Raw genomic sequence first — 25,522 nt, 5'->3', positions numbered from 1 at the left:
GGGGTTGGGAATGTGCAGGTCCTGGGGGGAAAATCCCGGAATTCCCGAAGGATTGATGGGATTGGGGGGGTTGGGAATGTGCAGGTCCTGGGGGGAAAATCCCGGAATTCCCGAAGGATTGATGGGATTGGGGGGGTTGGGAATGTGCAGATCCTGGGGGGAAAATCCCGGAATTCCCGAAGGATTGATGGGATTGGGGGGGGGTTGGGAATGTGCAGATCCTGGGGGGAAAATCCCGGAATTCCCGAAGGATTGATGGGATTGGGGGGGGTTGGGAATGTGCAGATCCTGGGGGGAAAATCCCGGAATTCCCGAAGGATTGATGGGATTGGGGGGGTTGGGAATGTGCAGGTCCTGGGGGGAAAATCCCGGAATTCCCGAAGGATTGATGGGATTGGGGGGGGTTGGGAATGTGCAGGTCCTGGGGGGAAAATCCCGGAATTCCCGAAGGATTGATGGGATTGGGGGGGTTGGGAATGTGCAGGTCCTGGGGGGAAAATCCCGGAATTCCCGAAGGATTGATGGGATTGGGGGGGTTGGGAATGTGCAGATCCTGGGGGGAAAATCCCGGAATTCCCGAAGGATTGATGGGATTGGGGGGGTTGGGAATGTGCAGATCCTGGGGGGAAATCCCGGAATTCCCGAAGGATTGATGGGATTGGGGGGGTTGGGAATGTGCAGATCCTGGGGGGAAAATCCCGGAATTCCCGAAGGATTGATGGGATTGGGGGGGTTGGGAATGTGCAGATCCTGGGGGGAAAATCCCGGAATTCCCGAAGGATTGATGGGATTGGGGGGGTTGGGTTTGGGGATCTGGGATTCAATCCTAGAATCCCCCCCAGATTTGGGATGTGATCCCGGAATCGCCCCCAAAACCTGGGAGCTGACCCCAAACCCCCCCGAATTCCCGGAGTCCCCACCCCCAAATCCCCCCAAATTCCCGGATCTCCCCCCAAACCCCCCCAAATTCCCGGATCTCCCCCAAATTCCCAGAGCTGACCCAAACCCCCCCAAATTCCCGGATCTCCCCCAAATTCCAGGAGCCCCCACCCCAAACCCCCCAAATTCCCAGAGCTGACCCCAAACCCCCCCAAATTCCCGGATCTCCCCTGAATTCCCGGATCTCACCCCAGATCCCCCCAAATTCCCGGAGCCCCCACCCCAAACCCCCCCAAATTCCCGGATCTCCCCCGAATTCCCGGAGCTGACCCCAAACCCCCCCGAATTCCCGGATCTCCCCCGAATTCCCGGATCTGCCCCGAATTCCCGGATCTCCCCCGAATTCCCGGAGCTGACCCCAAACCCCCCCAAATTCCCGGAGCCCCCACCCCAATCCCCCCCGAATTCCCGGATCCCCCCCGAATTCCCGGATCTCCCCCCAATCCCCCCCTAATTCCCGGATCCCCCCCGAATTCCCGGATCCCCCCCGAATTCCCGGATCCCCCCCGAATTCCCGGATCTCCCCCGAATTCCCGGATCCGCCCCGAATTCCCGGATCGGCCCCGCATTCCCGGATCCGCCCCGAATTCCCGGATCTCCCCCGAATTCCCGGAGCTGACCCCAAACCCCCCCAAATTCCCGGAGCCCCCACCCCAATCCCCCCCGAATTCCCGGATCCCCCCCGAATTCCCGGATCTCCCCCCAATCCCCCCCTAATTCCCGGATCCCCCCCGAATTCCCGGATCCCCCCCGAATTCCCGGATCTCCCCCGAATTCCCGGATCCCCCCCGAATTCCCGGATCTGCCCCGAGTTCCCGGATCCCCCCCGAATTCCCGGATCTGCCCCGAATTCCCAGATCTCCCCCGAATTCCCAGATCTCCCCCGAATTCCCGGATCCCCCCCGAATTCCCACATCTCCCCCGAATTCCCAGATCTCCCCCGCATTCCCGGATCTCCCCCAAATTCCCGGATCCCCCCCGAATTCCCGGATCCGCCCCGAATTCCCGGATCCGCCCCGAATTCCCGGATCGGCCCCGCGTTCCCGGACCCGGCGCCGAGCGCGGCGGCGTTGCCGTCTCCCGGGCTCACCATGAGCGTGTCCTTGGCGAAGAGGTTCCGGCTGGGGCTGCGGCCGCCGCCGCCGGCGCTGGGGGGCTCCTGGGGGCTCGGGCCCCTCCGGAACCAGCTGGAGATGGCCCAGATGATGAAAATCCTGCGGGAGGGGGAATCCAGGGAAAAAAAAAAAAACCTTGGGAATTTGCTAGAATTCCCGGCAAAGGCGTTCCCAAAAAACGAGGGGTTTCCCCCCAATTCCGGGGATTTTTTTTTGGTTTTATTTTTCCACGGGTTTGGTTTCCCACGAATTCTTTTTTTCCTCCTGCAGGAGTTGTTGGTTTGTTGTTTTTTTAGTTTTTTTCCAGGGAATTTGTCCCGGATTTTTTTTTTTTTTGTTCCCCGTAGGAATTCTCCCCATCCGGATTTTTCTTTCCCAAAGGTTTGTCTTCCCAAAAAATTCCCCGTTTTAATGGGTTCTCCCTCCCAAAATTCCTCTTTTCCCCACGGATCCTCCTTCCCGGGAATTTTTCCTTCCCCCAAATTCTCCTTTTAATGGATCCTCCCTCCCCAAATCCCTCTTTTCCCCAGGAAAATCCTTCCCGGGAATTTTTCCTTCCCCCCAAAATCCTCCTTTTAATGGATCCTCCCTCCCAAAAATTTTCCTTTTTTTTTTCTCCATGGATCTCCTTCCCAAAAAATCTTCCTTCTCTGGGATCCCTCCTTCCCAAAAATCTTCTTTTCCCCATGGATTTCCCTTCCCAGAAATTCCCAAAAACCCTTCTTCCCGGGGATTTCTGCTTCCCAAAAAATTCCCTTTTCCCGTGGATCCCCCGAATTCTTTGGGAACATCCCAAAAAAAAAAAAAAAAATTCCTCCTTTCCTACGGATTCCTGCTCCCAGAAATTCCAGAGAAAATTCCCGATTTTTGGTGGGAAGTTCAGGAGCCCGTTCCCGAGGATTCCCCTCCCCCTTTCCTTGGCCCCTCCCAGATCCGACCTTTGGACCCCGGAAAACCAGGAAGGAGCTTCGGAATTCTTGGAATCCTCGGGAATTCTTGGGAATTCTCAGGAATTCTCGGAAATTTGGGAAGAGCCTCAGGGGATCTTGATCCCAGAATTATCCCAGAGGGATCTGGGCTCCTGGGATGATCCTGGGCCCAAGGTGATCCCAATCCCAGGATTTGGGGGTCCTGGAGCAATCCCAGGCTGATCCCCACCCCAATCCTGGAGTGATCCTGATCCAATCCTGATCCCGATCCCAGTCCTGGAGTGATCCCGATCCAGTCCCGATCCCAATCCCAGTCCTGGAGTGATCCTGATCCAATCCTGAGCCCGATCCCAGTCCTGGAGTGATCCTGATCCAATCCTGATCCCAACCTGATCCTGATCCCAACCAGGGCACGATCCCAATCCCAATCCGGATCCCAATTCCAGGTGATCCCACTCTGATCCCAGCGCCATGGGGATCCCAATCCCGAGGTGATCCCGATCCCGGGGTGATCTCCGTCCCAAACCCAATCAGGGGCTGATCCCAACCCCGAACCCAAGGTGATCCCACTCGGATCCCGATCCTGCCGTGATCCTGACCCTGCTCCCAATCAGGGGGTGAGCCCAACTCTGATCCCGGGGTGATCCTGATCCCAAACCTGGGATGATCCCAATCCCGATCCCAGGGCGATCCTGATCCCAATCCCAGGGTGATCCTGATCCTGATCCCAGGGTGATCCTGATCCCGATCCCAGGGTGATCCTGATCCCAATCCCAGGGTGATCCTGATCCCAATCCCAGGGCGATCCTGATCCCAATCCCAGGGTGATCCTGATCCCAATCCCAGGGCGATCCTGATCCTGATCCTGATCCCAGGGTGATCCTGATCCCAGTCTGATCCTGATCCCAAGGCTGGGATGATCCTGACCCTGATCCCAATCCCAGGGTGATCCTGATCCCAATCCGATCCCGATCCCAATCTGATCCTGATCCCGATCCCAGGGTGATCCTGATCCCGATCCCAGGGTGATCGTGATCCCAATCCCAGGGCGATCCTGATCCCAGTCTGATCCTGATCCCGATCCCAGGGCGATCCTGATCCCAAGCCTGGGATGATCCCGATCCTGACCCCAATCCCAGTCTGATCCCGATCCCAGTCTGATCCTGATCCCGATCCCAGGGTGATCCCGATCCCGATGTGACCGCAGTCCCGAGCGGCTCCTCCTCCTGCTCCCGCTCCGACCGCAGCCCCGCCCCGGGCGATCCCCGTGTCCCCTCACCTGAACAGGACGCCTTTGATCACCTGCCAGGCGTTGGGGGCCGCCGGCTGCTGCTGCTGCTGCTGCTGCTGCTGCTGCTGCTGCCCCGGCGGGCTCCGCGCCTCGCCGCCGCCGGCAGCGCCGTTACTGTCACCGGGAGCGCCGGGGGTCACCTGCCCAACCAGAACCGGTCATTGGCACCGGGAACGGCACCGAACCTGCCCGGCGAGCCCGGCAGCGCCGTTACTGTCACCGGGAGCGCCGGGGCTGCTGCCGGGGGTCACCTGCCCAACCAGAACCCGTCATTGGCACCGGCACCGAACCTGCCCGGGGAGCCCGGCGGCGCCGTTACTGTCACCGGGAGCGCTGGGGGTCACCTGCCCAACCAGAACCCGTCATTGGCACCGGGAACGGCACCGAACCTGCCCGGGGAGCCCGGCAGCGCCGTTACTGTCACCGGGAGCGCCGGGGCTGCTGCCGGGGGTCACCTGCCCAACCAGAACCGGTCATTGGCACCGGGAACGGCACCGAACCTGCCCGGCGAGCCCGGCAGCGCCGTTACTGTCACCGGGAGCGCCGGGGCTGCTGCCGGGGGTCACCTGCCCAACCAGAACCCGTCATTGGCACCGGGAACGGCACCGAACCTGCCCGGGGAGCCCGGCAGCGCCGTTACTGTCACCGGGAGCGCCGGGGGTCACCTGCCCAACCAGAACCGGTCATTGGCACCGGGAACGGCACCGAACCTGCCCGGCGAGCCCGGCAGCGCCGTTACTGTCACCGGGAGCGCCGGGGGTCACCTGCCCAACCAGAACCGGTCACTGGCACCGGGAACGGCACCGAACCTGCCCGGGGAGCCCGGCAGCGCCGTTACTGTCACCGGGAGCGCCGGGGGTCACCTGCCCAACCAGAACCGGTCATTGGCACCGGGAACGGCACCGAACCTGCCCGGCGAGCCCGGCAGCGCCGTTACTGTCACCGGGAGCGCCGGGGGTCACCTGCCCAACCAGAACCCGCCATTGGCACCGGGAACGGCACCGAACCTGCCCGGTCCCTTCTCGGTCCCCAAACCTAAGCCACGCCGGTTCCATCGCCGCTCACTGAACCATTGCCGGTTCCTTTCCCGGTTCCATTCCCAGTGACCGAACCCTTCCCGGCCCGTTGCCGGTGCCTTCCCCGTCCCCTTTGCTGGTCCCGGTCCCGGTCCCCGGTCCCGGGCTCTTTTCGTGGCCCCGGCCCGGTCTCCGGAGCCGGAGCTGTGCCGGGTCCCGTTCTCTGAGCCTGTTCCCGGTGCCCGCCCTCCACCCCGGACCTTGGCCCGTTCCTTGGCCCGGCCCCGCTCCCGGTCTCCCTTCCTCGTTCCCGGTTCCCGGTTCCCCGTTCCCCTCTCCCGGCCGCTGTGCCGGTGTCCGTTCCCGCCCGTTCCCCGGCGCCGCTCCCGCGGTCCCCGGGCGGCTGTGCCGGTGTCCGTTCCCGCCCGTTCCCCGGTGCCGTTCCCGCTGTCCCCGGGCCGCGCTCCCTCCCGGACCTGCCCCGGGCCCGGGCCCGGCCCCGCCGCCGCCTCCGTCCCCGGCGCCGCCATCTTTGCTGCGCCGCCTCTCGCGCCGCTCTCGCGAGACTTCCGGGCAACGCCAACGTGACCCCGGGAGGGGGCGGGAAACGCAACGAAACCACGCCTTGTCGGTGACGTCATTGGATTGGCCGCCAATAGCAGCGCGGCCCGCCCCCGGCGGGAGGGGGTTTCCCCGTCCCACCCCCTCGGCGCGTTGGGCCAATGGGAGCGCGCCCCGCCCCCAGAGCCGACCCCGGGGGTGTTTCCCTTAGTGACGTCACCGGCGCGCCCAGCCAATGGCGGCGCGGTGCGCTCCCGGTGGGGGTTTCCCCGACCGCGCCCCCGGCGGTGACGTCACGGCAGCCTCAGCCAATGGCGGCGCGGCCCGCGCGGGGATTTCCAGGTCCGGCGGCGGCGCGGCCTCGGGGGGCGGCGGCGGGAGCGGCACCGGCGGCTCCGGGAGCACCGGGACCCGCTCCGGGAGCACCGGGACCCGCTCCGGGAGCACCGGGACCCGCTCCGGGAGCGGCACCGGCACCGCGACATGGCGCTGCCCCTCGGTGAGCGCCGCCCCGGGGGGAGCGGAACCGGGGATCCCCGCGCCGGTGACAGAACCGGAACCGGGGATCCCCGCGCCGGTGACAGAACCGGAACCGGGGATCCCCCCGCCGGTGACAGAACCGGAACCGGGGATCCCCGCGCCGGTGACAGAACCGGAACCGGGGATCCCCGCCGGTGCCAGAACCGGGACCTCCCGGGGGATAACGGGGGCTAACGGGCCGGGACCGGGGCTGGCGGCGGGCGGCGGGGGCGGGTCCCGGGGGCTGTCCCGGTCCGGTCCCGGTTCGGTGCCGTTCCCGGTGCTGGGAACGCCGCGGTTTTCCCGGGCTCGCTCCTTCCGGGGGTGGTTCCCGGTGGCGATCCCGGTGCTGACGCCGCCATCCCGGTGCCGTGTCCCGGTAGGAGCGGCCGTGCAGGATCCCGGGCTGGCGATGGCCCACGGAGCACCGGGCACAGGTAAAGCTCCGCTCCCGGTGTCCCCTCCCGGTGTCCGGTGTTCCTTCCCAGTCTTCGTGTCCCCTCCCGGTGTCCCCTCCCGCTCCCGGTGTCCGCTCCCGCTCCCGGTGTCCCCTCCCGGTCCCGGTGTCCCCTCCCGGTCCCCGTGTCCCCTCCCGGTGTCCGGTGTCCCCTCCCGGTCCCGGTGTCCCCTCCCGGTCCCCGTGTCCCCTCCCGGTGTCCGGTGTCCCCTCCCGGTCCCGGTGTCCCCTCCCGGTCCCGGTGTCCCCTCCCGGTGTCCGGTGTCCCCTCCCGGTCCCGGTGTCCCCTCCCGGTGTCCGGTGTCCCCTCCCGGTCCCGGTGTCCCCTCCCGGTCCCGGTGTCCCCTCCCGGTGTCCGGTGTCCCCTCCCGGTGTCCCCTCCCGGTGTCCGCTCCCGGTCGGGGTCTCCTCACGGGATCGTTTTTCCCGTTTTTTTTCCCGGTTTTTTCCTCCGTTTTTCCAGACGATTTGGGTGAGTGGAACCGGAGGGATTGGGAATCTTCGCCGTTTCCCGGGAATTTCGGCATCCTGGAGCCGCGAGGGTTTGGGGAATTCGGGATTCGGGGGATTCGGGAATTCGGGATTTTGGGGATTTGGGGAATTGGGGAATTCGGGGAGGGGCGGGGTCCCATCCCAAGGGGGGAATTGGGGCGGGGATGGAGCGGGAGGGACGGGGAGCGCCGGGATCCCGCCCGGGTTTGGGATCCCAATCCCAGAAATTCCTCCCAAATTTGGGATCTGGGCTGGAATTCCCTCCCGGATTTGGGATTTGAGCTGCTCCAATCCCAGAAATCCGCTCTCAGTTTGGGATTTGACCCCGATCTATTCCAAACCCCCTGGAATTCCCATCCCTACCCATCCCTTCCCCCCCAAAAAACCCCTGGCTATCCCTTCCAAAATCCCCCACATTCCCGGTTTTTCCCCAAAAACCTTCCCGAACCCCCCGGAAATCCCATTTTAGCCCCAGAAATCCTCCCGAAAATCCCGTTTCTCCCCCAAAAACCCTCCCGAACCCCCCGAAATTCCCGTTTTTCCCCCCAAAATCCCAGGTTTCCCCCCCCCCCCAAAAACCCCTCCCGAACCCCCTGAAAATCCCATTTCCCCTCCCCCCCAAACCCTCCCCGTTTTCCCCAGAAATCCTGGAGGAGGTGATGAAGGAGGACGGCTTCCAGCCGGATCCCGCTCCCGAAATTCCCAAACCTTTTCCCAAACTGATCCCGCGGGGCTCCGACCCCTCCCGGGAGCCGCCGTTGTCCCGGAGCCTCCGCGGCCTCTCCCTGACCCCGGGCCCGGCCTCCCGCTGGTGCCCGCCGCAGGAAAAGCAGGAAAAACTGGGAAAACAGCTGGAAAAACAGCTGGAGAAGCCACCGGAGAGGGCGGGGAAGCCGCGGCTGGTGATCACGGAGCAGCCGAAGCAGCGCGGGATGAGATTCCGCTACGAGTGCGAGGGGAGGTCGGCCGGGAGCATCCTGGGGGAAAACAGCACCGAGGCCGCCAGGACGCTGCCCAGCATCGAGGTAAAATGGGGGGAAAATGGGGAAAAGGTTGGGGAAAAATGGGGAAAAAATGGGGAAAAATCGGGGGGAAAACGGAGGAAATATCGGGGAAAATCGAGGGAAAAATCAGCAAGAAATTGGGAAAAAATTGGGAAAAAATTGAGAAAAAAATGGGAAAAAATGGAGAAAAACTTGGGGAAAGTGGGAATGGTGCGGGAAAGGGTTTGGGATGGGCCGGGAGCATCCTGGGGGAAAACAGCACCGAGGCCGCCAGGACGCTGCCCAGCATCGAGGTAAAATGGGGGAAAGGTTGGGGGAAAAATGGGGAAAAAATGGGGAAAAAATGGGGGAAAAATCGGGGGGAAAACAGAGGAAATATCGGGGAAAATCGAGGGAAAAATCAGCAAGAAATTGGGAAAAAATTGGGAAACAATTGAGAAAAAAATGGGAAAAAATGGATTTAAAAATCGGAAAAAATTGAGAAAAACTTGGGGAAAGTGGGAATGGTGCGGGAAAGGGTTTGGGATGGGCCGGGAGCATCCTGGGGGAAAAGAGCACCGAGGCCGCCAGGACGCTGCCCAGCATCGAGGTAAAATGGGGGGAAAATGGGGAAAAGGTTGGGGAAAAAATGGGGAAAAAATGGGGAAAAATGGGGAAAAATCGGGGGGAAAATGGAGGAAATATCGGGGAAAATCGAGGGAAAAATCAGCAAGAAATTGGGAAAAAATTGGGAAAAAATTGAGAAAAAATGGGAAAAAATGGAGAAAAACTTGGGGAAAGTGGGAATGGTGCGGGAAAGGGTTTGGGATGGGCCGGGAGCATCCTGGGGGAAAACAGCACCGAGGCCGCCAGGACGCTGCCCAGCATCGAGGTAAAATGGGGGGGAAATGGGGAAAAGGTTGGGGAAAAAATGGGGAAAAAATGGGGAAAAAATGGGGAAAAATCGGGGGGAAAATGGAGGAAATATCGGGGAAAAATCAGGGAAAAAATTGGGAAAAAATTGGGAAAAAATTGAGAAAAAAATGGGAAAAAATGGATTAAAAATGGGAAAAAATTGAGAAAAACTTGGGGAAAGTGGCAATGGTGCGGGAAAGGGTTTGGGATGGGCCGGGAGCATCCTGGGGGAAAAGAGCACCGAGGCCGCCAGGACGCTGCCCAGCATCGAGGTAAAATGGGGGGAAAATGGGGAAAAAATGGGGAAAAAATGGGGAAAAAATGGGGAAAAATCGGGGGGAAAATGGAGGAAATATCGGGGAAAATCGAGGGAAAAATCAGCAAGAAATTGGGAAAAAATTGGGAAAAAATTGAGAAAAAAATGGGAAAAAATGGAGAAAAACTTGGGGAAAGTGGGAATGGTGCGGGAAAGGGTTTGGGATGGGCCGGGAGCATCCTGGGGGAAAACAGCACCGAGGCCGCCAGGACGCTGCCCAGCATCGAGGTAAAATGGGGGGAAAATGGGGGAAAGGTTGGGGGAAAAATGGGGAAAAAATGGGGAAAAATCGGGGGGAAAACGGAGGAAATATCGGGGAAAATCGAGGGAAAAATCAGCAAGAAATTGGGAAAAAATTGGGAAAAAATTGAGAAAAAAATGGGAAAAAATGGAGAAAAAAATCGGAAAAAATTGAGAAAAACTTGGGGAAAGTGGGAATGGTGCGGGAAAGGGTTTGGGATGGGCCGGGAGCATCCTGGGGGAAAACAGCACCGAGGCCGCCAGGACGCTGCCCAGCATCGAGGTAAAATGGGGGGAAAATGGGGAAAAGGTTGGGGAAAAATGGGGAAAAAATGGGGAAAAATGGGGGAAAAATGGGGAAAAAATGGGGAAAAATCGGGGGGAAAACGGAGGAAATATCGGGGAAAAATTGGGGAAAATCGAGGGAAAAATCAGGAAAAATTGGGAAAAAAATCAGGGAAAATATGGGAAAGTCAGGAGAACCCCTGGGAAAACAGGACTGACCCTTTTGGGATGGGTTTGGTGGGTTTTTTCCCCAGGATTTTCCCTGGGATTTTCCCCAATATTTCCCGGGATTTTTCCCTGGATTCCCCAGGATTTCCCCCACATTTCCCTCAGATTCCCCCACAATTTATCCCCCAATTTTCCCCCGATTTCCCCCAATTTTTCCCAACTTTTTCTCCCCATTTTCCCCTCGATTTCCCCCGGATTTCCCCCAACTTTTCCCCCCCGATTTCCCCAGTTTTCCCCGGATTTTTCCCCCGAATTTTTCCCGCAATTTCCCCCCGATTTTCCCTTGAATTTCCCCCAGTTTTTCCTCTGATTTCTCCAATTTTCCCCTGGATTTTCCCCAAACTTTTCCCTCATTTTTCCCTGGATTTCCCCCAGTTTTTCCCCCCATTTTTCTCCCAATTTCCCCCCAGTTTCCCCCGGATTTCCCCCAATTTCCCCCCAATTTCCCCCGGATTTCCCCCGGATTTCCCCCAATTTCCCCCCAATTTCCCCCGGATTTCCCCCAATTTCCCCCCAATTTCCCCCGGATTTCCGCCGGATTTTCCCCCAATTTCCCCCAGTTTCCCCCAATTTCCCCCAGATTTCCCCCGGATTTCCCCCGGATTTCCCCGGATATTTCCCCGGATTTCCCCCAATTTCCCCTGGATTTCCCCCGGATATTCCCCGGATTTTGCCCCCAATTTCCCCCCAATTTCCCCCCAGATTTCCCCCAATTTCCCCCAGTTTCCCCCAATTTCCCCCCAATTTCCCCCAGATTTCCCCCCAATTTCCCCCGGATTTCCCCCCCAATTTCCCCCGGATTTTCCCCACTGTTTCCCCCGGATTTTCCCCCAATTTCCCCCAGATATTTTCCCCAATTTCCCCCAGATTTTCCCCCAGATTTCCCCCCAATTTCCCCCGGATTTCCCCCCCAATTTCCCCCGGATTTTCCCCACTGTTTTCCCCGGATTTCCCCCCCAATTTCCCCCAATTTCCCCCGGATTTCCCCCAATTTCCCCCGGATTTCCCCTGGCTTTTCCCCAGATTTCCCCCAGATTTTCCCCAATTTCCCCCAATTTCCCCCAATTTCCCCCAATTTCCCCCAATTTCCCCCGGATTCCCCCCGGATTCCCCCCGGATTCCCCCCGGATATCCCCCAGATTCCCCCCGGATTTCCCCCGGATATCCCCCGGATTCCCCCCGGATTTCCCCCCCACGGTTTTCCCGGCGTCTCCCCGCAGCTGCAGAACTGCCAGGCCATCCCGGAGGTGGCGGTGACGGCGTGCCTGGTGTGGAAGGACTGGCCGCACCGCGTGCACCCGCACGGCCTGGTGGGCAAGGACTGCGCGCAGGGGCTGTGCCGCGTCCTGCTGCGGCCCCCCAGCAACCCCCGCCACAGGTGGGCGCCCCGCCGGCCCCGCGCAAGCCGGGCATCCCCGCGGGAAAACGGCATTCCCACGGGGCAACGGGAGATACCCCAAAAAAAATGGGAATTCCCACGGGAGAACGGGAGATACCCAAAAGAAACGGGAATTCCCACGGGGCAAGCGGGAGATACCCAAAAGAAACGGGAATTCCCACGGGGCAAGCGGGAGATACCCAAAAAAAAATGGGAATTCCCACGGGAGAACGGGAGATCCCCCCAAAAAATGGGAATTCCCACGGGGCAAGCGGGAGATACCCAAAAAAAAATGGGAATTCCCACGGGGCAAACGGGAGATACCCAAAGAAACGGGAATTCCCACGGGGCAAACGGGAGATACCCGAAAAAAAATGGGAATTCCCACGGGGCAAACGGGAGATACCCAAAAAATGGGAATTCCCACAGGACAGATGGGAGATCCCCCCAAAAAATGGGAATTCCCACAGGAGAACAGGAGATACCAAAAAAAAATGGGAATTCCCACAGGCCAAACGGGAGATACCAACGAAAAAACGGGAATTCCCACAGGACAAACGGGAGATACCCCAAAGCACGGGAATTCCCACAGGAAAATGGGAGATCCTGAAAAGAGAATGGGAATTCCCACAGGAGAACGGGAGATACCCCAAAAAATGGGAATTCCCACGGGGCAAATGGGAGATCCCGAAAAGAAAACGGGAATTCCCCCCCCCGCAAAAAATGGGAATTCCCCCCAAAAAAGGAAATTCCTGAAAACGGGAATTCCAAAAAAAAAAAGGGAATTCCCACAGAAAAATGGAAATTCCCCCCCCCCAAAAAGGGAATTCTCAAAAATTTCCCCCCCAAAAATGGGAATTTTCAAAAAAAAAAGAAAAAAAGGAATTCCCCCTCCCCAAAATCCCAAGAATTCCAAAGAAACCCGGAATTCCGCCCAAACCCCAGGAATTCCCCGTGATTTTCTGGGAATTTTCCCGTTTTTATGCAATTTTGGGCCGGTTTTGGGTGGGTTTTGGCGGGTTTTGGGTTTTCCTCAAGGTCCAAATCCAACCCAAGCTCAGGGAAAATCTGGGATTTTTCCCATTGGAATTTTAGGGATTTTTCCAGGTTTTTCCCGTTTTTCTGACATTTTTGGGGTGGGGCATTTTTTGGCATTTTTGTGGTTTTTTTGGGCTCTCCTGGGAGGTTTTTGAGGCTCCTTGAGGCCTGGGTCGATCCCAAACCCTGGAAAAACCCGGGAATGTCCCAATAAACTGAATTTTCATGGAATTTTCTGGGATTTCCCCCCATCTTTGCGACTTTTTTTTGGGGCATTTTCTGGACATTTTTGGTGGTTTTGGGGTGAAAAAACCATTTTTTTAAGTGTTTCTGGGGTGGTTTTTTTTTGGTGGTTTTTTTTTTTGGGATTTGGGGCGTTTCCGGGCAGGGGAATTCAGGGAAGGGGCCGGAAAAAAAACCGGGAATTCCGGGATTTGGGCAGTTTCAGCAACCTGGGGATTCAGTGTGTGAAGAAGAAGGAAATCGAGGCCGCCATCGAGAAGAAGCTGCAGCTGGGCATCGACCCCTTCAAAGGTCAGCGAAACCCTTTTCCCCCTCGATTTTCCCTGGATTTTCCCGGATTTCCTGGGATTTTCCCTGTTTTTTTCCCATCTTTTCCCTGTTTTTCCTCGAGGATTTTCTCTCTTTTTTTGGTGTTTTTTTTTTTTTTCCTCCCATTTTTTCCTCCCAATTTTTCCGCGTTTTCTCTCCCTGATTTCTCCTGTTTCTCCCGTGTTTCCCATTTTTTTTCCCTGGTTTTCCCCTTTTTTCCCCATTTCTCCCCCATTTTTTTCCCCATTTCTCCCCCGTTTTTTCCCCATTTTTCCCGTTTTTTCCCCCATTTCCAGCGGGATCCCTGCAAAACCGCCATTCCCATTTTCCCCTGTTTTTTCCCCCCGTTTTTTCACCTATTTCCCCCCATTTTCCCGTTTTTTTTTTCCCGTTTTTTTCCCATTTTTCCCGTTTTTTCCCCCATTTCCAGCGGGATCCCTGCGGAATCACCAGGAGGTCGATCTCAACGTGGTCCGGATTTGTTTCCAGGCCTCGTTCCGGGACCGCGCCGGGATCCCCCGGAGCCTCAGCCCGGTGCTGTCCCAGCCCATCTTCGACAAGAGTGAGTCCCCAAATCCCCCAAATCCACCCCAAAAACGGCCCTGAAATATCCGGAAAAAATCCCCAAAATATCCCCAAAAAATCCCCCCAAAAATCCCAAAAATGTCCTGAAAAAAAGTCTCCAAAAATCCCGAAAATATATCCGAAAAAAAATCCCCAAAATATCCCAAACAAATCCCAAAAATGTCCTGAAAAAAAAATCTCCAAAAATCCCGAAAAAATATCCGGAAAAAATCCCCGAAATATCCCAAAAAAATCCCCCCAAAAATCCCAAAAATATCCCGAAAAAAACCCTCCAAAAATCCCGAAAATATGTCCGAAAAAAAATCCCCAAAATATCCCAAACAAATCCCAAAAATGTCCTGAAAAAAAAATCTCCAAAAATCCCGAAAAAATATCCGGAAAAAATCCCCAAAATATCCCCAAAAAATCCCAAAAAGTCCTGAAAAAAAATCTCGAAAAATGCCGAAAAAATATCCGGAAAAAATCCCCGAAATATCCCAAAAATATCCCCAAAATGTCCCGAAAAAAACCCTCCAAAAATGTCGAAAAAATCCCTAAAAAATTCCCTAAAAAATCCCAAAAAATTCCCTAAAAAATCCCCAAAAATTCCCTGAAAAAATCTCCAAAATTTCCCCAAAAATTCCCTAAAAATATCTCAAAAAATTCCCAAAAAACTCCCCCCAAAACTCCCCAAAAATTCCCCAAAAATTCCCCCAAAATTCCCTAAAAAACAATCTCCAAAAATTCCCAAAAAAATCCCTAAAAAATTCCCTAAAAAATCCCCAAAAATTCCCCTGAAAAAAAATCTCAAAAAATTCCCCAAAAAATTCCCTAAAAACATCTCAAAAATTTTTCAAAAAATTCCCCAAAAATTCCCCAAAAATTCCCTAAAAAAAAATCTCAAAAAATTCCCAAAAAATCCCTAAAAAATTCTCTTAAAAAATCCCAAAAAATTCCCTGAAAAATCCCCAAAAATTCCCCTGAAAAAAAATCTCAAAAAATTCCCCAAAAAATTCCCTAAAAACATCTCAAAAATTTTTCAAAAAATTCCCCAAAAATTCCCCAAAAATTCCCTAAAAAAACCTCAAAAAATTCCCAAAAACTCCCTAAAGAAATCCCAATAAATTCCCTAAACCGCCCCGGAAATTCGCTGACGAGCGTCGGGCCGCGGGGCCGAACTGCGGCCGGGGCCTTTTGCAGAGTCCACCAACACGTCGGAGCTGCGCATTTGCCGCATGAACAAGGAGAGCGGCCCCTGCACGGGCGGCGAGGAGCTCTACCTGCTCTGCGACAAGGTCCAGAAAGGTGCGCCCGCACCTGGGGACACCCGGGGACAGCCGGGGACACCTGGGGACAGCCGGGGACACACCTGGGGACAGCTGGGGACAGCCGGGGACACACCTGGGGACACACCTGGGGACACCTGGGGACACCTGGGGACACACCTGAACACCTGGGGACACACCTGGGGACACCTGGGGACACCTGGGGACACCCGGGGACACCTGGGGACACCTGGGGACAGCTGGGGGACACACCTGGGGACAGCTGGGGACAGCCGGGGACAGCTGGGGACACTCAGGGACACTCGGGGACACACCTGGGGACACCTGGGACACACCTGGGGACACCTGGGGACACCCGGGGACACCTGGGGACAGCTGGGGACACACCTGGGGACACACCTGGGGACACCTGGGGGACACCTGGGGGGACAGCTGGGGACACACCTGGGGACACCTGGGGACACCCGGGGACAGCTGGGGACACCTGGGGACAGCTGGGGACAGCCGGGGACACACCTGGGGACACCTGGGGACACCCGGGGACAGCTGGGGACACCTGGGGACAGCTGGGGACAGCCGGGGACACCTGGGGGGACAGCTGGGGGACACACCTGGGGACACCCGGGGACAGCCGGGGACACCTGGGGACAGCTGGGGACAGCTGGGAACACCTGGGGACACACCTGGGGACACCTGGGGACACACCTGGGGACACCTGGGGACAGCCGGGGACACCTGGGGACACCTGGAGGGACACCTGGGGACACCCGGGGACAGCCGGGGACACCTGGGGGGACAGCTGGGCACACCTGGGGACACCCGGGGACACCTGGGGACACCTGGGGACACCTGGGGGGACAGCTGGGGACACCCGGGGACAGCCGGGGACAGCTGGGGACACCTGGGACACACCTGGGGACAGCCGGGGACAGCCGGGGACACCTGGGGACACCTGGGGACACCTGGGGACACCTGGGGACAGCCGGGGACACCCGGGGACACACCTGGGGACACACCTGGGGACACCTGGGGACAGCCGGGGACACCTGGGGGGACAGCTGGGGACAGCCGGGGACACCCGGGGACACACCTGGGGACACACCTGGGGACACCTGGGGACAGCCGGGGACACCTGGGGGGACAGCTGGGGACACACCTGGGGACACCTGGGGACACCTGGGGACAGCTGGGGACAGCCGGGGACAGCTGGGGACACCCGGGGACACCTGGGGACACACCTGGGGACACACCTGGGGACACACCTGGGGACACCTGGGGACAGCTGGGGACAGCTGGGGGGAACACCTGGGCGCAGCTGGGAACACCTGGGTGCACCTGGCGTCACCCCTGGGCACGGCTGGGAACACCTGGGCACAGCCGGGCGGAGTCCGAGGACACCTGGGGACACCTGGGGGAACACCTGGGGGAACACCTGGGCACAGCGGGGAGGGGTTTGGGGAACACCTGGGCACAGCTGGAAACACCTGGAGGTCACCTGAGCACGGCTGGGAACTGTTGGGATCACACCTGGGAACACCTGGGCGGGGTTTGAGGACACCTGGGGACACCTGGGCACAGCTGGGAGGGGTTTGGGAACACCTGGGCACAGCTGGAAACACCTGGAGGTCACCTGAGCACAGCTGGGAATAGTTGGGATCACACCTGGGAACACCTGGGTGGGCTTTGAGGACACCTGGGCACAGCGGGGAGGGGTTTGGGAACACCTGGGCACAGCTGGAAACACCTGGAGGTCACCTGGGCACAGCTGGGAATAGTTGGGATCACGCCTGGGAACACCTGGGCGGGGTTTGAGGACACCTGGGGACACCTGGGCACAGCGAGGAGGGGTTTGGGAACACCTGGGCACAGCTGGGCACAGCTGGGATCACACCTGGCACAGCTGGCGGCACCTGGGAGGGGTTTGGGAACACCTGGGATCACACCTGGGCGCACCTGGGACACATCCCCCCCCCTCCCCCCCCGTTCCCAACCCATATCCCCATCCCACATCCTGTACCCCAGAGCCCCAATCCCACCCTCCCACATTCCCAAACCCCCAAATCCCACATTCCCAATTCCCGAATTCCCAGAGAATTCCCGTTTTTTTTTCCCCCAGAGGACATGGCGGCGATTTTCCGCCGGGAGTCGTGGGAGGCTCGGGCCGATTTCTCCCACACCCCAAATCCCAATCCCCAGACCCATTCCCAATCCCAAATCCCACATTCCCAACTCCCGGATTCCCAGAGAATTCCCGTTTTTTTTTTCCCCCCAGAGGACATCGCGGTGATTTTCCGCCGGGAGTCGTGGGAGGCTCGGGCCGATTTCTCCCACACCCCAAATCCCAATCCCCAGACCCATTCCCAATCCCAAATCCCACGCTCCCGCCCTCTGGAATTCCCGAATTCCCAGAGAATTCCCGGGTTTTTTTTTCCCCCCAGAGGACATCGCGGTGATTTTCCGCCGGGAGTCGTGGGAGGCTCGGGCCGATTTCTCCCACACCCCAAATCCCAATCCCCACACCCATTCCCAATCCCAAATCCCACGCTCCCGCCCTCTGGAATTCCCGGATTCCCAGAGAATTCCCGTTTTTTTTTTCCCCCCAGAGGACATCGCGGTGATTTTCCGCCGGGAGTCGTGGGAGGCTCGGGCCGATTTCTCTCAGGCCGACGTTCACCGCCAGGTGGCGATCGTGCTGCGGACTCCGCCCTACGCGCACCTGGAGCTGCGCGAGCCGGTGCAGGTGGAGGTTTACCTGCAGCGCCTCACGGACAGCGTCCGCAGCGAAGGCTTCCGCTTCACCTACCTGCCCCGGGACACCGGTACCCGCCGGGAGCTACCGGGAATGGCACCGGGAGTTACCGGGAATGGCACCGGGAGTTACCGGGAGTTAGCGGGGAGGGGGCGGCCGGGCTCACGGGGCCGGTGCAGGTGGAGGTTTACCTGCAGCGCCTCACGGACAGCGTCCGCAGCGAAGGCTTCCGCTTCACCTACCTGCCCCGGGACACCGGTACCCGCCGGGAGCTACCGGGAGTTACCGGGAGTTACCGGGAGTTAGCGGGGAGGGGGCGGCCGGGCTCACGGGGCCGGTGCAGGTGGAGGTTTACCTGCAGCGCCTCACGGACAGCGTCCGCAGCGAAGGCTTCCGCTTCACCTACCTGCCCCGGGACACCGGTACCCGCCGGGAGCTACCGGGAATGGCACCGGGAGTTACCGGGAATGGCACCGGGAGTTAGCGGGGAGGGGGCGGCCGGGCTCACGGGGCCGGTGCAGGTGGAGGTTTACCTGCAGCGCCTCACGGACAGCGTCCGCAGCGAAGGGTTCCGCTTCACCTACCTGCCCCGGGACACCGGTACCCGCCGGGAGTTACCGGGAGTTACCGGGAGTTACCGGGAATGGCACCGGGAGTGGCACCGGGAGTTACCGGGAGTTAGCGGGGAGGGGGCGGCCGGGCTCACGGGGCCGGTGCAGGTGGAGGTTTACCTGCAGCGCCTCACGGACAGCGTCCGCAGCGAAGGCTTCCGCTTCACCTACCTGCCCCGGGACACCGGTACCCGCCGGGAGCTACCGGGAATGGCACCGGGAGTTACCGGGAATGGCACCGGGAGTTACCGGGAGTTAGCGGGGAGGGGGCGGCCGGGCTCACGGGGCCGGTGCAGGTGGAGGTTTACCTGCAGCGCCTCACGGACAGCGTCCGCAGCGAAGGCTTCCGCTTCACCTACCTGCCCCGGGACACCGGTACCCGCCGGGAGCTACCGGGAGTTACCGGGAGTTACCGGGAGTTAGCGGGGAGGGGGCGGCCGGGCTCACGGGGCCGGTGCAGGTGGAGGTTTACCTGCAGCGCCTCACGGACAGCGTCCGCAGCGAAGGCTTCCGCTTCACCTACCTGCCCCGGGACACCGGTACCCGCCGGGAGCTACCGGGAATGGCACCGGGAGTTACCGGGAATGGCACCGGGAGTTAGCGGGGAGGGGGCGGCCGGGCTCACGGGGCCGGTGCAGGTGGAGGTTTACCTGCAGCGCCTCACGGACAGCGTCCGCAGCGAAGGGTTCCGCTTCACCTACCTGCCCCGGGACACCGGTACCCGCCGGGAGTTACCGGGAGTTACCGGGAGTTACCGGGAATGGCACCGGGAGTGGCACCGGGAGTTACCGGGAGTTAGCGGGGAGGGGGCGGCCGGGCTCACGGGGCCGGTGCAGGTGGAGGTTTACCTGCAGCGCCTCACGGACAGCGTCCGCAGCGAAGGCTTCCGCTTCACCTACCTGCCCCGGGACACCGGTACCCGCCGGGAGCTACCGGGAATGGCACCGGGAGTTACCGGGAATGGCACCGGGAGTTACCGGGAGTTACCGGGAGTTACCGGGAATGGCACCGGGAGTTACCGGGAATGGCACCGGGAGTTACCGGGAGTTACCGGGAATGGCACCGGGAGTTACCGGGAGTTACCGGGAGTTACCGGGAGTTTCCGGGATTTACTGGGAATGGCACCGGGAGTTACCGGGAGTTACCGGGAATGGCACCAGGGGTTACCGGGAGTTACCGGGAGTTACCGGGAATGGCACCGGGAGTTACCGGGAGTTACCGGGAGTTACCGGGAATGGCACCGGGAGTTACCGGGAGTTACCGGGAGTTACCGGGAGTTACCGGGAATGGCACCGGGAGTTACCGGGAGTTACCGGGAGTTACCGGGTTTTACCGGGAATGGCACCGGGAGTTACCGGGAATGGCACCGGGAGTTACCGGGAGTTACCGGGAATGGCACCGGGAGTTACCGAGAGTTACCGGGATTTACTGGGAATGGCACCGGGAGTTACCGGGAGTTACCGGGAGTTACCGGGAATGGCACCAGGAATGGCACCGGGAGTTACCGGGAGTTACCGGGAGTTTCCGGGATTTACCGGAATGGCACCGGGAGTTACCGGGAATGGCACCGGGAGTTACCGAGAGTTACCGGGATTTACTGGGAATGGCACCGGGAGTTACCGGGAGTGGCACCGGGAGTTACCGGGAATGGCACCAGGAATGGCACCGGGAGTTACCGGGAGTTAGCGGGATTTACTGGGAATGGCACCGGGAGTTACCGGGAGTTACCGGGAGTTACCGGGAGTGGCACCGGGATTTACCGGAGTTACCGGGAGTTACCGGGTTTTACCGGGAGTTACCGGGATTTACTGGGAATGGCACCGGGAGTTACCGGGATTTACCGGGAGTTACCGGGAATGGCACCGGGAGTTACCGGGATTTACCGGGAATGGCACCAGAATTAACGGGAATGGCTTCGGGAATGGCAGCGGGAATTACTGGGATTTACCGGGATTGGCACCGGGGATAACCGGGATTTACCAGGAATTAATGGGAATTCCAGCGGGAATTTACCGGGGTTGGCGCCGGAATTTCCCGGGATTTCCCGGGGATGGAACCAGGGAATCGCGGGATTTACCGGGATTTATTAGGGATGACTGGGAATGACGCTGGGATTGACACCAGGATTTAGCGGGAATTACCCCGGGAATTACCGGGATGTGCTGGGAATTAGTGGGATTGCCGTGGGGATAACCGGGATTTACCGGGAATAGCGCCGGAATTAACGGGAATGGCGCCGGGATTTACCGGGAATCCCAGCAGGAATTACCGGGAATGGCACTGAGAAATCCCGGGATTTCCTGACAACAGCTGCGGGAATTACACCGGGAATTACACCGGGAATTACACCGGGAATTACACCGGGAATTTCCGGGAATGGAACCGGGGATAACCGGGAACGACACCGGCAATTCCTGGGGACACCGGGATGGGACACCGGCAATTCCCGGGATCGGGGCGGCATCAGCGGGGTGGGGACAAAGCGCCCTCCCCCGGGAGCACCGGGAATAACCGGGAAGAACGGAGATCGGCTGGGAATTCCCGGGAATTCCCGGTTTATCCCGGTTTATCCCGGTTTTTCTCCCCCGCAGACGCGTACGGCGTGCAGCTGAAGCGCAAACGGGGAATGCCCGACGTGCTGGAGGAGCTCTCGGGCTCAGGTGGGACTGGGAGGGGATTTGGGAGGAATTCGGGATTTGGGGGAAATTCGGGATTTGGGGGGAAATTCGGGATTTGGGGGGATTTGGGGGGAAATTCGGGATTTGGGGGGATTTGGGGGGAAATTCGGGATTTGGGGGGGATTTGGGGGGAAATTCGGGATTTGGGGGGATTTGGGGGGAAATTCGGGATTTGGGGGGAAATTCGGGATTTGGGGGGGATTTGGGGGGAATTTGGGGGGAATTTGGGGGAAATTCGGGATTTGGGGGGGATTTTGGGGGAAATTCGGGATTTGGGGGGGATTTGGGGGGAAATTCGGGATTTGGGAGAAATTCGGGATTTGGGGGGATTTGGGGGGAAATTCGGGATTTGGGGGGATTTGGGGGGAAATTCGGGATTTGGGGGGGGGATTTGGGGGGAAATTCGGGATTTGGGGGGATTTGGGGGGAAATTCGGGATTTGGGGGGAAATTCGGGATTTGGGGGGGATTTGGGGGGAATTTGGGGGGAATTTGGGGGAAATTCGGGATTTGGGGGGGATTTGGGGGGAAATTCGGGATTTGGGAGAAATTCGGGATTTGGGGGGATTTGGGGGGAAATTCGGGATTTGGGGGAGAATTTGGGGGGAAATCCGGGATTTGGGGGGGATTTGGGGGGGAATTTGGGGGGAAATTCGGGATTTGGGGGGAAATTTGGGGGGGAATTTGGGGGGAAATTCGGGATTTGGGGGGATTTGGGGGGAAATTCGGGATTTGGGGGGGATTTGGGAGAAATTCGGGATTTGGGGGGAAATTCGGGAGAAATTCGGGGATTTGGGGGAATCCGAGGGGATTTTGGGCGGAAATTTCAGGGATTTGGGGGGGGGGAGCTTGGCGGAATTCGGGGGATTTTTGGGGAGGGGTTTGGGGTGATTTGGGGGAATTTTGGGGATTCTGGGGGGGGATTCGACTGGATTTGGGATTCGTTCGGTGGAATTTGGGGGAGTTTTTTTGGGGGGATTCGGGATGAATTCGGGGGAATTTTTGGGTGAATTTGGGGAGATTTGGTGGAATTTGGGGGAATTTTGGGGGATTTGGGATAAATTTGGGGAGAAAGTGGTGAAATTTGGGGAATTTGGGATGAATTTGGGGGAAGTTTTGGATGAATTCGGGGAGATTTGGTGGAATTTGGGGGATTTGAGATGAATTTGGGGAGAATGTGGTGGAATTTTCGGGGATTTGTGATGAATTTTTGGGGATTTGTGATGAATTTGGGGAGGTTTTGGATGAATTCGGGGGGATTTGGTGGAATTTAGGGAATTTGGGATGAATTTTCGGGGATTTGGGATGAACTCGGATAAATTTGGGGGGATTTGGGGAATTTCGGGGTCCGTGACCCCCCGGCCCCCCCAGATCCGTTCGGCATCGAGGCCAAGAGGAGGAAGAAGCCGCCGGGGTACCTGGAGCATTTCATCCCCCTGGGCCCCCCAGGTGCGGCCCCCGAGCCCCCAAATCCCCAAATTCCCCCCCCAAATCCCCAAATGTCCCCCCGAAATCCCAAATTCTCCCCCAAATCCCCAAATTCTCCCCCCAAATCCCCAAATTCCCCCCCAAATCCCCAAATTCCCCCCGAAATCCCAAATTCTCCCCCAAATCCCCAAATTCTCCCCCCAAATCCCCAAATTCCCCCCGAAATCCCCAAATTCCCCCCGAAATCCCCAAATTCTCCCCCAAATCCCCAAATTCCCCCCCAAATCCCCAAATTTCCCACAAATCCCCAATTCCCCCCCCCAAATCCCCAATTTTCCCCCAAATCCCCAATTTTCCCCCAAATCCCCAAATTTCCCCCCCAAATCCCCAATTTTCCCCCAAATCCCCAAATTTCCCCCCCAAATCCCCAATTTTCCCACAAATCCCCAAATTTCCCCCCCAAATCCCCAATTTTCCCACAAATCCCCAAATTCCCCCCCCCAAATCCCCAATTTTCCCCCAAATCCCCAATTTTCCCCCCCAAATCCCCAATTTTCCTCCAAATCCCCAATTTTCCCCCAAATCCCCAATTTACCCCCCCAAATCCCCAAATTCCCCCCCCCAAATCCCCAATTTTCCCCCAAATCCCCAATTTTCCCCCAAATCCCCAAATTTCCCCCCCAAATCCCCAATTTCCCCCCCCCCAAATCCCCAATTTTCCCCCAAATCCCCAATTTTCCCCCCAAATCCCCAATTTTCCCCCAAATCCCCAAATTCCCCCCCCAAAATTCCCATTTTTCCCACAATTTCCCCATTTTCCCTCCCCAAAATTCCCATTTTCCCCACAATTTCCCCATTTCCCCCCCCAAATTCCCATTTTCCCCACAATTTCCCCATTTCCCCCCCAAAATTCCCATTTTCCCCTAACAAAACCCCGACTTCCCCTTACCCAAATCCCATTTTCCCCTCAAAAATCCCTTTTATTCCCCAAAAATCCCCCCAAATTTTCCCCCAAATCCCGATTTTCCCCAAAAATCCCATTTTGACCCCCCCAAAATCCCACTTCCCCCCCAAATCCCAAAAATTTCCCCCCAAACCTCCCAATTTCCCCCCCCAATTCCCCATTTTCCCGACGAAATTCCCAATTTTCTCCCCCAAACCCCAATTTTTCCCCCCCAAAATCCCAATTTTTCGCCCCCAAAATTCCCAAACTTCCCCAAATTTTCCCATTTTTCCCCCCGCAGACGCCGCCTTTCCCGCGGACCCTTTGGAGCCTCTGGAGCCGCTTCCCCCGGTCCTGCCGCCCTTCCCCCCCCCGGCTTTTCCCACTTTTTTCCCGGCGCCGGAATTCCCGGAATTCCCGGAATTCCCGATTTTCCCGGGCCCGGAGCTGCTGGAGCCGCCCCCGGGTGGGGACCCGGCTCCGATCTCCAGCCTGGTGGGATCCCACATGTTCCCGGGGGGGGAGGGATGAGAATTCCCAAAAAAAAAAAAAAAAAAAACCAACAAAAAATTTCTCCCCCCCTCCCAAAAAAATTCCCAAAAATTTCCGACAAAAAAATTCCACGAAAATCCGCCAAAAAAACCCCCCCAAACAAACCCCAAAATCCCCGAAATTCCAAAAAAACCACAACGGCAACAACAAAAAAAAATCTCCAAAAAAAAATTCCAGGAAAATTTCGCCCCAAACATCCCCCCAAAAAATTCCTCAAGAATCCCCCCCCCCAAAAATCCCCAAAATTCCCGAGGAAAAGTTCCGGGATTTTCTCCCTCGGTTGATCCCAAAATTCCTGCCCCGGGCTGGCCGGATCCCGCCGGGATTTGGGGAAATTCCCGAATTTTTTCCCCCTTTCGGTTGGTTTTGGGTTGGTTTTTTTTTGCACTATATTTATACAGGGACCCCCCGGCCCGGGGCGTGGGGGGAATTCCCGGGATTTGCGGGAAAACCTTGGGAATTTTGGGGGCGTTCGGGGTGGAATTCTTGGGATTTGGGGGAAGGTTCCCGGGATTTGGGGGCGGAATATCGGGAGTTTGGGGTGGAATTCCCAGAATTTCGAGTGGAATTCTTGGGATCTGGGGGGGAAATTCCAGGATTTTGGGGCGGAATTCCCAGGAATTTGGGGGGAAATTCCCAGGATTTTGGGCAGAATATCGGGAATTTCGAGTGGAATTCCCAGGATTTTGGGGCGGAATTCCAGAATTTTGGGGGGAAATTCCCAGGATTTTGGGGCGGAATCCCAGAATTTTGGGGGGAAATTCCCAGGATTTTGGGGCGGAATTCCAGAATTTTGGGGGGAAATTCCCAGGATTTTGGGGCAGAATTCCAGAATTTTGGGGGGAAATTCCCAGGATTTTGGGGCGGAATCCCAGAATTTTGGGGGGAAATTCCCAGGATTTTGGGCGGAATTCCAGGATTTTGGGGGGAAATTCCCAGGATTTTGGGCGGAATTCCAGAGTTTTGGGGGGAAATTCCCAGGATTTCGGGCGGAATTCCAGGATTTTGGGGCGGAATTCCCAGGATTTGGGGCAGAATGTCGGGAATTTCGGGCGGAATTCCAGGTTTTCTTGGGGGGGGGGAGGGGGAAATTCCCGGGATTTTTTTGGGATGGAATTTCTGGGATTTCGGGCGGAATAAAGCCATGGATGGACACCCGGGAGTTGCGTTTGGGGACTGCGAGCGAACTGGGATAAACTGGGAGGGAACTGGGAACAGAACCCGGAAGTGGATCGGCTCAGGCCCCGCCCACACAGCACCACGCCCCATTCGGGTCCCGCCCCAAGCCACGCCCCCGCCTCCTTCTCGCACCAAGCCACGCCCCCAAGCCCCCAATTAGGCCCCGCCCCGGCTCGTTGCGACACTAAGCCACGCCCCCCGATGCGCCACTTAAGCCACGCCCATTCCACCATGTCCCCTGCACTTCCGCTTCCGCCCGTCACTTCCGCTTCCGGGTGG

The 25,522-nt window shown here is 58.1% G+C and overlaps 2 protein-coding genes and 1 long non-coding RNA gene across 3 annotated transcripts in view; 2 read left to right on the top strand and 1 right to left on the bottom strand.

Moving 5' to 3' along the window:
* LOC136305678 (putative lipid scramblase CLPTM1) overlaps positions 1 to 5,820 on the bottom strand; it is a 29,296-nt gene extending 23,476 nt beyond the window's left edge. Inside the window, 3 exon segments of the mRNA XM_066208981.1 lie at positions 2,030 to 2,153; positions 4,263 to 4,414; positions 5,767 to 5,820. Coding sequence (XP_066065078.1) covers positions 2,030 to 2,153; positions 4,263 to 4,414; positions 5,767 to 5,820 — 330 coding nt within the window.
* A 369-nt stretch (positions 5,821 to 6,189) lies between these two features.
* On the top strand, positions 6,190 to 7,394 carry LOC136305675 (uncharacterized). The gene is made up of 3 exons (XR_010725397.1): positions 6,190 to 6,350; positions 6,754 to 6,807; positions 7,291 to 7,394. It is a non-coding gene; the product is annotated as an uncharacterized lncRNA (long non-coding RNA).
* A 259-nt stretch (positions 7,395 to 7,653) lies between these two features.
* On the top strand, positions 7,654 to 24,051 carry LOC136305674 (transcription factor RelB homolog). Its single transcript, XM_066208977.1, has 9 exons — positions 7,654 to 8,344; positions 11,507 to 11,664; positions 13,145 to 13,236; positions 13,685 to 13,816; positions 15,019 to 15,123; positions 17,708 to 17,923; positions 21,056 to 21,124; positions 22,513 to 22,590; positions 23,814 to 24,051. Exons 1-9 carry the CDS (start codon positions 7,979 to 7,981, stop codon positions 24,041 to 24,043), a joined length of 1,446 nt encoding a protein of 481 aa, XP_066065074.1. The 5' UTR covers positions 7,654 to 7,978; the 3' UTR covers positions 24,044 to 24,051.
* Positions 24,052 to 25,522: the final 1,471 nt, after the last annotated feature.

The sequence above is a fragment of the Chamaea fasciata genome, unplaced genomic scaffold (genome assembly GCF_029207755.1).
Source record: "Chamaea fasciata isolate MVZ Bird 193981 ecotype frontalis unplaced genomic scaffold, bChaFas1.0.hap1 SCAF_569, whole genome shotgun sequence".
Taxonomy (NCBI): domain Eukaryota; kingdom Metazoa; phylum Chordata; class Aves; order Passeriformes; family Sylviidae; genus Chamaea; species Chamaea fasciata.
This window is presented reverse-complemented; position numbering and strand designations above follow the sequence as displayed.